Raw genomic sequence first — 13,127 nt, 5'->3', positions numbered from 1 at the left:
CAGAAGGAGAAAAACATTTTAAGGCTTATTCAGAGTGGGTGGGAAGGCCAACAAACGCACTCCTAAAATAAGCAGAAAGTAATTACGGAAGATAAAAAAATACAATTGCAGCCAAACCAGTTACATTACCAGGTGTTTGGGAAGGCAGTGATATACCAGCAAAGCAACAGGTGTAAGCAGAAGCCACATCCCTGTGGCCAGGCAAACTGACAGCCTACGGCTGGGTTTCTTCTCCAAGAGAATCCTTGGAGAGAAAAGGATGAACAAACCTTCCGACACATGCAGGTCCACAGCCCTTCCTGCATATCTGCTGCCCAGATCTCAAAGGACAAAGGGTAGAGAACATGTCAGAGGAGGGTCAGACAAGATCCCTGAGATGTGGGGACGTTGTCCTCCCCAAAGGACACCTGCCCCAAGTCAGAAGAGTGAGGGAATTGGCCGCTACCCTGGTGATTTCACACTCTTCACCCAGGGTAAGAGAAGCTCCTGCCTGACGACAACCAGGACGAAGCAGAACGTCTCAGACTGACCTTCACGTGAGCTTGGTAGCGTTCACACTTCTCCTCCATGTAGGAAAGCTGCATCTTCTCAGAGACCTGCCCCATCGTTTCTCCAGGAGACACAAAGTATACCCGAGGCTGCTGGCCCTTCTCCTTTTTGGTCACGTCAGCCGTCAGGACATAATTCAACCCTATAGATAGACCAAAAAAGGATAAATATAATACAATTTTCTCCCGACCCAGTAGGAAAAGACCAGACCCAGTGAGTCTTTGTATGGTGTCAAGTAGAGGAGAACTCAGGGGATGCCTTCAAAGAGGACAATGTTAGGACTGGCTTGGGACAAAGTGGGAACTAAAATCATATACATGTAGGGGATGCCTTCTTTAGGTCAAGATCATTGTTTCTTCTGAATCTTCACGCTAAAATCCATACTATCATCCCTTGGCAAAGAAGCCAGATTAATGACAGGGTCCCAAGGCCCAATGTACTTAGGATCATAGATTTAGAATTAGAAGGAAACATCGAGGTTTTCTAGTCTAAACCCTTCATTTCATACATGTGGAAATGAGACCCAGAGAGGTCACATCTCTAGGACATGTCAGAAGGAGCATTCAAACATAGGTCTTGGGATTTCTATTCCGGCTCTGTTCCTACCACCCCTGTTGCCTCAACTGCTCAGATAATACACGTTCTCCCAGTTAACATCTATTTCATATTCTTGTCCACACGTCCACTTCCTCTCTCTGAAGGGACACTCTTGATTTGCGCCATGCATCTTCCGACATATGTTCGGGCCCCTGATTAGACATGTCTGCGCTGCTCAGCCTTTGGCCGATGCCCTATGTGTGACTCATGACCAGCGCCATGAAGAGGCATCATTTAGAACTGTGAGGAGGGACCCAAAGCTGAGAAAGCTTCCGTGCCTTGGGGAAGATCCAAGAGAAGTACAAAACTCATTGTTATTTCCCCAAAAAGTCCTTCCAAACTTCCCCATTTTGGTTGAAGACTTTGCCACCCTCCTCCTGGGCTGCCGGGGCCCCAAGCCCAGAGGCATCCTCGCCTTTTCCCTTTCCCTCATCTCCATCCCCTTGCTGACTCTCCTTCCACGATATCCCTCCGGGGGCCCATTCTTTCCATTCGCCAGGCCCCGTCCTACATGAGCATCATCACCTCTCATCTGGATTACTTCATGTCATCTATCCACCACACAGCTGCCAAATCGTATTCCCAAGGTTCAAATCTGATCCTGTCATACTCCCGTTCATGAAGATTCCGTAGCTCCCTACTGAGACTAGGACAAAATCAGCCCTCTGCACTTCCACAACTCCACCTGGCTCCCATCTGCCTTTCCTGCCTTCTTTCCTATTACGTGCTCTTCACACTTGCACATTCTCATCAAATGAGACTCTCCGTGTTCTCTGCACAAGATCTTCTGGCTCCCATCTTGGTTCTAGGCACCCAAAGGGCGGCCTTCTCTGCCCTCTCTCGCCTCCCCATCTTAGCAATCCCTCAAAGGCATGGCACGGGGCCATGTTTAGCCAAGGTACCCAGGGCCATCCACGCCGCAGTGGCTGGTGCTGCAAGTCACTTATTATTGTACCCAGCGGGCTAGACTGCCATTTCCTTTATATCCAGTGATGGGGTTGAGTTTACGCTGCAGAATTTACATTCTTGTCTTTGTAGCCCTAAAGCTTTGCATGCGATGCTGTCGTTCAGCTGTTCTCAGTCATGTCTGACTCTTCGTGACCCCATTTGGGGTTTTCTCGGCAAAGATACTGGAATGGTTTGCCATTTCCTTCTCCGGTTCATTTTAGAGATAAGGAAACTGAGGCCAACAAGGTTAAGTGACTTGTCCAGCATCACGCAACTAATAAGTATCTGAGGCTGAATTTGAATTCAGGAAGTTGAGTCTTCCTGACACCAAAGCCTGGCACTCTTCTTTGCATGCAATAAGTACTTAATAAATGTTTAGGGGTCAACTCAGTGGCTCAATGCATAGAGAGCTAGGCCTGGAGATGTGAGGTCCCTGGTTTAAATATGACCTCAGACACCTCCTAGCTGTGTGACCCTGGGCAAGTCATTTAACCTCCATCACCTAGCCCTTAGCGCTCTTCTGCCTTGGAACCAGTACTAAGTATGGATTCTAAGACAGAAGGTAAGAGGTTCTTTTAAAATAAATAAGTGAATGTTCGTTAAGCACGGGAAGCTATAATTTGGTGCAGAACGAAGTCGACAAAAGGAGGGAAACAATAAACACAGTGACTACAGCATCACAAATGTCAAGCCAGAGAACAAGGCGATCCTGTGCCAGTGCTGAGAAATGACAACAAGGGGGCCTGGCCTCCACGCAGAGGCGAGAGTCTAGGGCTGTGAAGCGTCCCATATAATGCCAGCCTTTTCTGATAGGCTGGATAGTTTGGCTGAGAGCTTTTTGCCCCCTTTTTTATTCTTTCTAATAAGGAACTGCCTGCTTAGAGGAAGGAAAAAGGGTAGGCATGATGGGAAATATCGATAATGTAAAAACAAATGACATAAAAAGATAGTTTTACTTCTTAAAAAATGCTTCCTGAATTGAGTTGAAAAAGAATCTGTGCTTGTTGACAGACAGGAAGGGCCATTATCCCCCCAGGCCCACCGATATTGCCTTAATACCCCCAAAAGGCTATTTTTCCCCCAAAAAAATCATACAGATGTCCTAAAGGAGCCAGAACCCCCTTTGAAGCTCCTGGTCACTATTTCCAAGGCACTAAGTCTAAGCAGACTTCCTCCCTCCCTTCTGCCCTTTGTGTCCTTCTATCTTCCATTCTATACCAGCTCCGGTTCTGGCTGAGCCACAGGAAGGGGAGCCGCTGAGTCCCCCAGATAACACGCAGAGCAGATAGTCTGTGATCCTGTCACTGGCACTGATCATGCTTTTATCAACCAGCTCCCACCAAAGTCACAATTCTTTGAAAGGGCTACAAGCGGGGTGAGGTTGGTGTTCTGCCCTCAGGACAAGCAGGCCCCCTGCCAATTCCTGAACTTGGGAATTCACATGAGTAATATGGCGTGGCATGCTCATGAAATTAAATACGAATCAAGCTCCTTCCAAGGCCAGATGTCCCGAGGATCGTACACTTAGAACTGGAAGGGCTCCACAGAGTGCTGAAGGCACCATCTTGCCTCCTGCCTCATGGCGGTACCTCTCCCTTCCACTCTTACCGAAGATGCTAATAATGAAAACAGAACTTGTCCTGTATTATAAATGGTACTTGAGCGATGAAAGAACTGGCCTGCTGTGCCTTGGACTCTGGCCACAATCTGAAGAGAAAGATGCTACAAGCGACCTCTAGGCATTCCTGGAGAATGGGCAGCCTCTACAACCTCGACCCCCTGGAGAAGGAAGGGGAAGCCACTCCAGCCTCTGCGCCAAGAAAACTCCAACTGGGATCACTGGGGGTCAGACACTAGCGAAAAACGACTAAACAACAACAAAGAAGCCGTGCCCACTACGGGCACCCCCAGAGGGCTCATCCAGCCTCTGCTTGGAGACCTCCGACGAGGAGGAACTCCCCAGGAGGAGGAAGCCCTCTCCGCTTTGCCACAACCTCATTTTTCGGAAGGATTTCCCTTATCTTGGGCTTAAATTTGCTTCTTTGCAGCTTCCTCCTATTGTTCCTAGTGCTTCCTGCCAGTAAAACAAAACGAATCTAAGCCCTTTCCTAGGTGACCGGCTTCCACGTGTTGGCGCCTTCTCTTTTCCAAGCCAAATGTTACCAGTTCATTCACAGGACCCTCCTATGGCACGGACACCAAGCCCATTGCCATCCTAATTGCCATCCTCTGGACACTCGGTGGATTTCCTTAACTCTCAGGTCCAGAACTGAACGCGGTGCACTCAAAGTGATCTGCCCAGGGCAGAAGACAAAGTTTTTTCTTGCCTTCTTGTTCCAAGAAGCCATGTCACTCTTGGGCAGCTTGGTGGCACAGTGGGTAGAGCACTGAGCCTAGAGTCAGGAAGATTTCTCTTCCTGATTTCAAATCTAGCCTCAGACACTTACTACCTGTGTGACCTTGGACAAGTCACTTAACCCTGTTTACCTCAGTTTCTTCCTCTGTAAAATGAGCTGGAGAAAGACATGGCGAGCCACTCCAGTATCTTTGCCAAGAAAACCCCAAGAGTCCGAGACAACCAAGCAGCATCATTCTTAACTCAAACTCTGATCGCACGGTCTTTTCTCACTGCCATAGCTCGCAGGGCGTAGAGACCACTCAAATGCCCAGGTCTTTCTCAGTCAAACTGTCAATCACCCCACCCTTTTCTTGGACTCATGAAGTTGATTTTCTGAACCAAACTATAAGATGTTCCCTTTATTCTCTATTAAGCTTCATCTTACTCGCTTCAGCCTGATGGTGTAAAGCTCCAATGAAATAACATATGTGACGTCCTTTATAGACTTTCAAATGCTCTACAGGTGTCCATGGCTAGAAGAGCAATAACTAGGAGTAGTCATTCGACGACCATTCATTGAGCCTGGTGGGCCAGGCACTGTGCCAAGGGCATTGGGGATACCAGAAAAGGCAAAACGTGGCCTCTGTTCTCAAGGAGCTCCCATGTGAATGGGGGAAACAACAGGCCGGTAATTGTGTACGTACAAGATGGAGACAATAAAGACGGAAGGTAACTGGGGAGAGGAGACAACAGGGCTTGTGGGAAGACGGGAAAATTTCCTGGAAAAGGTGGATTTGAGCCAAGTCTTGAAGGAAACAAGTCATTCAGGAACTGGAGGTGAGGAAGGTCCCCCAGCCTCGGGGGACCAGCCTATGAAAGGACACAAAGTTCCATCCTAATAACAATGACCATTACCATTACCATGATTGTTACTACTACTACTACTACTACCACTACCACTACCACCACCACCACCACCACTTCTTATCATCCTTTTCTAACATAAGATCGCTAGATCTGGGCCCATCCAAACATGACTAGCATCTCACTGGAATCCCTTAGGTCAGAAGGTTGTGGTGCCCTCCCTGGGGCTGACCACACACAAGCCCCAGGCCAGCCTCTCCCTAGAATTTTCATTACCACTAAGAGAGGCAATTCCATCAGCCATTTAAGAATAGGAAATGCAGGGGACCGCCTCAGCTTTTAATCATGTTGAAGGGATCAATCCTGGTGAGGAAGGGGCCTGAATGGTCGCTGCCCCAGGGAACATGTCTGCTGGCTAATGGATTTCGTGGGCCTCTGCCTCTCTGGGATTCTGGCCATTCACCACTGAGCCTGGCAGACCCCCAGATGGGAGCGTGGGGAGGTCAAGCTGGCCACCTCGGTGAACTGACCTCTCTTTTCAGAAGGGTCCCCGGGGAGCTGAGCCATTGTACTGCCATCGTAATAAAGGCCTAAAAGGAGGGTCTTCCCTGGGGCATCTTCCATCACCCAGTGACCTCGGAGTGAGCAGGGCCAGCAGGTCTCAGCCCAGACCCACACGGGAACCGAATGAGCCTGTGGGTAAAGAGCTTCGCAAACCTTAGAACGTTATTGAAATGCCGGCTCCAGACCAACGGACAAAAAAGAAGATCTGACAGACTTTTCCTCTTTCTCCTAGAGACAAACTCATGTAGATGGACGGAGCTTCCAAGATAGCAAAATAGTCACTCCTGAGGCCCCACGCTGGGTTTGTGTTTGGGCCGGTTTGGTTTTTTGGATCACATCCAATGTATCTTCTGTTCCACAAATGATCTCCCTAAAGGACAAATGCAATGATGAAGGATATCAAGAAACATCTCCAGGTTCTCCTGCCAAGAGCCCGAGGATGGCCGGGCCCGGAGTCAAGGAGAGCTCCATCTCCTATATTGGGAGACCTTGGGTAGATCATTTAATCTCTCTGGGAAAGAAGGATCAGCTGAGATGTTCTCTAAACTCCTTTCCTGGGCGTATGAGCCAGTGAAAGCCTGGGGGCTTCTGGGACTTGCCTGGCCTCCTTCCAGACTCCACGCCACCTTCCGCAGGAGCCCATCACCACTATATGCCCCCTTACCCGCTACAAGCGCTTCCCTTGCTTCCGCTCCCTTCCAAGCCCTTTGTAGAAATCTTATAAATCATAGAGCGCAAGATTTAGAGATTGATTCAAACGCCTCACTTTATGGGTGAGGAAACGGAGGCAAGCAGAAGGCAAGTGATCTGCTCAGGGTCAGCCACTTATTAAGGGTCCGTCTGAAGGAGGATGTGGACCCAGATCTTCTTGACTCCTAACTTCTGTGCCATCCATGCCGTCTCCTTCCCCCATTAGACTGTAAGCTCCTTAAGGGCAAGGATTGCTTTTGTACCCCAGGCCTTTAGCACAGGGTCTGGCACTTAATAGATGCTTATTGATTGAACGGTGATAAGGTCCAATAGCTCCATGGAGGAGGCTTCAGTTAATTCTACTGGACTTTGGGTCAGTTCCTAGGAAAGGATCAGGGACTGGGAGCCCAGCTAGAGTGCCAGGAGATGGCCGAGCTCTCAGCAAAAGGGACAAATCACTTTCTTCTCTCTCTGCCTCAGTCCCTCATCTGTAAAATGGGGATAATAACAGCCCCTACCTCTCAGGGTTGTCGTAAGGATAATATACCCAAAGAACTTTGTAGACATGGAAGCACACGAATTGTTATTGTTATTATGCTGGAGGCAACAGGGACCCCTGAACGCTTTTGATCAGAAGGGTGCCGGGGACTCGGCCACAAGAAGGTGGTTTTGCCAGCTCTGTGGAGGCTGGATTGGAGAGGGAAGGCGCTAAAGGTAGGGCGCGACGCAGCTAGTCTAACTTTCAAAGGAGACAATACACGTGAAGGGCTTCGCATGTCTTGAAGCCCCCAAAGTATGTTACTGGTATCGTCCTTCTCCTCTCCGTGGTGATGGAGGCTCCAGTCAGAGCCTCTCCTGGAGGAATCGTGCCAGGGATGGAGGGACTTGGCTCTGGGCCACACTCTCTCTCTATCAGCCTTTCTCAGCCCCGTCCAGGCAGCAAAACCTTCCTGTTATTCCCAGCCAGAAAATCGGAGAGGAAAGGCAGTAGCTACTGCGGCTCCCTGGTCCAGGGGCGCATAACGCACGGGAGAGCATGGAGCATCGTCAATCAAACCCTCGGGATCCGCGGATGGCCGCTCTCTTGCTGCTCTGAAGTTAGGCTGGCGCAATGGCTGGGCTCTGGGTTCATCCAGGTGGCCTCCCTCAGCCCCAGAGAGGAGCCTCTAAACAAATCCATCCCAGGCCCAACCCTGGACGACGGCGGACCGGTGGTTCTCATTAGGCCGTGCTTCCCCCCAGCACAGGCCCCCATCTCCCAGCGCTCCTCGGAGCGGCTCCTGTCCACAGCCAATGACGTCAAGGGGGTGAAAAGCTCAGACTGCCATGAGTCAGGATTTTTCCCCTCCCTCCAGGTCCCAGCTGGCTCCAGAAGGTCCCAGAGCAGGGGCTGGGCCAGCAGGCAGCCAGCTGCCTTGGAACATTTCGTATTCTCATCCCTCCCAGTGAGGGTTGATTCATTCCCATCCCTGACTGAGCTTTCCACTATAGGATTGCATCAAACTTCCATGGATGCTCGTCTGACAGAGAGTTTCCTAGGAACAGACGGTTAGAAGTTTTCTTAGTGGGGAGAAACGAGGACTGGCTTAAGAAGGAGCATGAGCAGGAAAAAATGTCGGGTAAAGAGCAGTCAGAAGGAACTCGGCTCCCCAGGGACCTCCTCACCCAAGGGGACCCAGGCTCGGATGTTACCTCGGCTCCCTGCGTAATGTTGGGCAAAACACTTCTCCTGGGGGAGCCTCAGCTGGCGCATCTGTATGCGAGATGGTTGGACTTAGGTGGATTTAGATGGACCGGAGGGTCCCCGAGGCCCCTTCCAACTCTCAAACAATGGTGCAATAAACCTAAGCTGAGCCCCTTTCAAAACTCAACAACTAGGAGGGCAGCTGGGTAGCTCAGTGGAATGAGAGCCAGGCCTAGAGACAGGAGGTCCTAGGTTCAAATCCAGCCTCAGACACTTCCCAGCTGTGTGACCCTGGGCAAGTCACTTGACCCCCATTGCCTACCCTTACCAATCTTCCACCTATAAGTCAATACACAGAAGTTAAGGGTTTAAAATTAAAACAACAACAACAACAACAACAACAACAACTAGGCTGTATAAAAGAGAGGGAAGGGGACTTCGAGTAAGGAAACTCAAATTGGAATCCTGGCCTAGCCGGGTGACCCTAGACAAATCTCATCACCTCTCAGCCTCAGTTTCACCATCTGTAAAATGAAGATAATAGCTCCTACCTCACGCGGCTATTATATGCATCAAATGAAATTATATATATAATATAATATATATTGAAGACCTAGAAATAAGATGTAAATTGTTGCTATTATTATTTAGACTCCAAAGTGTGAGCCATAATTCATCTGTGATTGACCCAGTTAAGTTGAACAGAGCTGGAAGGGAAGGTTCACAATGAATACTGACCACTGACCGGCGAACAGTGGACATTGAGCAGTTGTTGACCATCACATCTAAGATGTGTCGAGAGAACGTTTCCTGAAACTTGAAACTGCTTCTCATGGCAAACACACACACACACACACACACACACACACACACACACACACACACACACACACTCACACACACACACACTCATGAGGCCAAAAGAAGAGAGCAAAGATTAATTCCTGACTTGGCTAACAACTCATCCGAGTCTCTCTGGCTCCTGGGCGTCCACTTCCCTGTCTGGGGACCACGGCCCCTTCCCCACAGCCCTGTTTTGGTCTCTGTTAAGCCACTCGGAGCCATGGGGACCAGAGACTGGAAGTTCGAAATGACGATCTCGTGACTTCCTCCTTTCGATTCGTGCTTCCTAGTGTCGAGTCAGAAATTCTGCAAGAGAGCGAGCGTCTGGGCCGACAAGCTCAGTCAGAGAGCAGCCTTCTGGGCTTTAAATGATGACTCCACAGAATGTAAATTCAGGGAGAGTGGACGGGGCGTCCGGGCCAACACATACTGGAAAGGAGGAGTCCCAAATGGCCGTCCAACTTCTATTTAAAGACAAGGCAAGATCTCAGAACTGAGGTCTCCGGATTTTCTTTTTAATATTCTGAGAACCTTATTTCAGCATAATCTGGTTGCCTTTATCATCTTAGGTATATTATTATATGCACTGAAAAACGTGATTGTGAGAAAGGCTTTATGGATACCTTTGTTGCCTTAAATAATAATATAAATACTATATAATGTATAAATATAATAATAAATTAAAATTATTTAAATCATTCTTAAATGATGAATAATAAAATTAAAACATGAGAGACTTAAATAAATCCCTACTTTAAGGTCATAACAATCAGAGGACAGAGATAACTCCTGCCAAGGGGAAGGACCAGAGTGCGAACCAGGAGAGCAGTGACCACACTTCTGCACAGATCACACCACGCTGGAAGTACCAAAAATGTCCAAATCCCAGAACAAGCTCTGGAAACAGGAGTGCGAAAAAGCCTGAAGCTTAACAGAGTCCCTACCCCATAAACTGGAAGCAGAGCCTAATATTAGTATAAAGTTTCAAATCAAGAAATAGGGTGTAAAAATGAGCAAACCAACAAAAAAAGAGCCTGACCATAAAAATCTACTGTGGTCACAGGGAAACTCAAGACACAAACTCAGAAGAAGACAGCAAAGTAAAAACAGCTACAAGCAAAGCCTCAAAGGGAAAAAAAAAATAGAATTGGATACAAACCTAACAAGAATTTTTGTAAGATTAAAATATATTTTTTAAATCAAATAAGAGTGATAGAGGAAAAATAGGTAAAGAAATGATAGCTAACAAAGAAAATTATGAAAAGATCATTAATGACTTGTTAAAAGAGGCACAAAAAACATCAAAGAAAATAGCATCTTAAAACACAAAACTGGCCAAATGGAAAAAGAAGTACAGTCGGGATATGAACCCAGATTCTCTAACTCCAAACCAGAATTCTTCTCCCTGCTCCACAATTCTAGACCCAGGTTTGGATCTCATCTCTAATATTCACTAGTTGTATGACTGTCACTCAGAGCTTGAGCATCCTCAGCTATAAAATGGAGGTGATAATACCATTAGCACCAACTCACACAACTGCTATGAGGTTTAAAAGTTGCGGGATAGCTAGGTGGTACAATGGATAGCATGTTGAATGTAGAGTCAGGAAAACTGATTTTAAAATTTTATTTAAAATTTATTTTATTTAGATTTTAAAATCAATATTCAATATCTCCAACAAGGGGAGAATTCTGGGAGATGAAGTCTAATTTCCATTTACACAAACCTGAGTTCAAACCACGTCTCAGACACTTTTCAAAGTAACATGGTTTAATCTCTGTCTGCCTCAGTTTCCTTAACCATTAAATGGGGATAATAATCTTGTCTCCCTCCAAGAGAGGACAAAATGAGATACTGTAAGATGTTCTGTAAATCTTCAAGCCCTATACAAATGCTAGCTTGTATTAGGTATCAAATAAGATGTGCTGGAAACAGCTCGGCCAACCTGGAAGCCTGTGAAAATGTCTGTTTTTCACTGCTACGTGTTCCTTTCTCCTCAAGTCCCCAACTCTACACTATTTCCTTTTCTCAGATGAAGATTCTGTCTCTCCTTTTCCTAAGTTTATGACTCACACATTTTCCTGGATGCTGAAGAAAACCTGAAGTACAGGATAAAGCCAGAGAACACATACGATGCATAAGACTGAAGGATTCCTTGGGAGCGCCTGGGCTTCTCATACTCAGAAGTAGGCTCTTGCCCAACATTATCCAGATATTTCATCAGGCTAATGTTCTTTCTAAATGGAGCCTAGACCTAGAACTGGACAGACTGGTACAGAGAGGCAATATAGCTTAAGGGAGTAGTAGGACTTGGAATTGGGAAGATCTGAGTTCAAATTCTGACTCTGACTTTATAGTTGTGAGACCACAGGGAGGTGACAACCTCTCTGACCTCAGTTCTGCAGTACCTACCTTGCAAGGTTGGTTCAAGACTCAAGTAAGATAGCATATGCGAAGCACAATCTTAAAATTAATTATTATCCTTATTATTGTTGTTGTTGTTACAGGTCATCAGTCCAACTCTCTCACTCTGAGACAGGAGATGGGGCTTTGTGTTTGAGGAGCATTTATGTAAGTCACTGGGGTTGGACCATGGAATTTGTGGAGGGGAATAATGTGTAAAAAGACTAAGAAGAGGGGGCAGCTGGGTGGCTCAGTGGATTGAGAGCCAGGCCTAGAGATGGGAGATCCTAGGTTCAAATCTGGCCTCAGACACTTCCCAGCTGTGTGACCCTGGGCAAGTCACTTGACCCCCATTGCCTAGCCCTCACCACTCTTCTGCCTTGGAGCCAATACACAGTATTGACTCCAAGACGGAAGGTGAGGGTTTAAAAAAAAAACCTAAAAAGATGGGAAGGGGAGGAGGCAGCTATGTGGCTCAGCGAATTGAGAGTGAGGCCTAGAGACAAGAGGTCCTGGGTTCAAATATGGTCTCAGATACTTCCTAGCTGTGTGACCTTGGGCAAGTCACTTATTGCCAAGCTCTTACTGCTCTTCTGCCTTAGAATAAGACTTAGTATCGATTCCAAGATGGAAGGAAAAGGTTGTTCAGGGGGTTTTAAAGATAGGAAGGAGGTAACATGGTAAAGAGCCTTTGGGGATACTCACAATTATTGGGGATTACATGGATAAAGACCCAGCAAATGACTGAGAAGGAAGAGTAAACAGAAAGGTTAAAGAAATATAACGAAGGGCCAAAGAGTATATGGGAGAAGGTCAAAAAGAGATCCAAAGTGACAGAGACAGTGAGGCAGAGAGAATGGAGAGACAGTTTCTGTGTATGAATAAATAGCAAAGTTGCTGAAAGCATTTCATTTCTTTTCATTTGGAAATGGCTAAGAGAATCCTGGTATGCTCCAACCCTTTATCAACCTCTTCTATTTTCCTCAATGTCTCCTTTCTGTGACTAACTCATTCTTTCAAGGAAAAAAGAAAAGGAAAAAAGTCTCCCTTGGTTGCCCCTGAATTCATTTCAATACACAGATGTTCTGGCTTGATTTCCCTGCTGCCACTAATAACAAGATATCAGGTGCGCCATTTTAATCCACTCTGCTTGTATCTTTTTCTAGGGGATTAATCCAGTCCCTTATGGTGCAAGAGTAAACAAACCCTCCTGGCTCAGAGAAATGGGGGCAGGGGGATCAGCCCTGCTGGCTCAGAAGATATTGGCACCTTTTAAACTATTTAGCACTCCTAAATCAGTATCCCTCTGGGAGCCCTCTGAATCCTTGGCGAAAACACGTGGCCTCTGCTCCACCTCCCAACCTTTGTCTCTTCTCCTCAAATGAAACATTTCAGACTTGCCAAGAATTTGCCTCACACCCCCTGCTTAGTGAGAGAGTATATGCAGCAGTCAATGGGCTGTCCCTTTGCCTAAGCCATACCAACTCCCAGGCTCAAGTTACAGAATTTCTAGAAGACTAGCACATACTCTTGGAACATCTGTTGTAGTGAACGGTCTGCTGGGGAAAATGATCCTTGTTTTTAGCTGGATGGATGGATGGATGGATGGATGGATAGATGGATGGATGGATGGATAGATGGATGGA

General features: G+C 47.0%; 1 protein-coding gene across 1 annotated transcript in view; it reads right to left on the bottom strand.

Moving 5' to 3' along the window:
- ITGA9 (integrin subunit alpha 9) overlaps positions 1 to 13,127 on the bottom strand; it is a 355,639-nt gene that overhangs the window by 262,528 nt on the left and 79,984 nt on the right. Inside the window, exon 15 of the mRNA XM_044675555.1 lies at positions 531 to 691. Coding sequence (XP_044531490.1) covers positions 531 to 691 — 161 coding nt within the window. The remainder of the gene's footprint in view (positions 1 to 530; positions 692 to 13,127) is intronic.

This window comes from Gracilinanus agilis, chromosome 1, assembly GCF_016433145.1.
Source record: "Gracilinanus agilis isolate LMUSP501 chromosome 1, AgileGrace, whole genome shotgun sequence".
NCBI classification, from domain to species: Eukaryota; Metazoa; Chordata; class Mammalia; order Didelphimorphia; family Didelphidae; genus Gracilinanus; species Gracilinanus agilis.
Note: the sequence above shows the minus strand (reverse complement) of the source record. Positions and strands in the feature narration are given on the sequence as shown.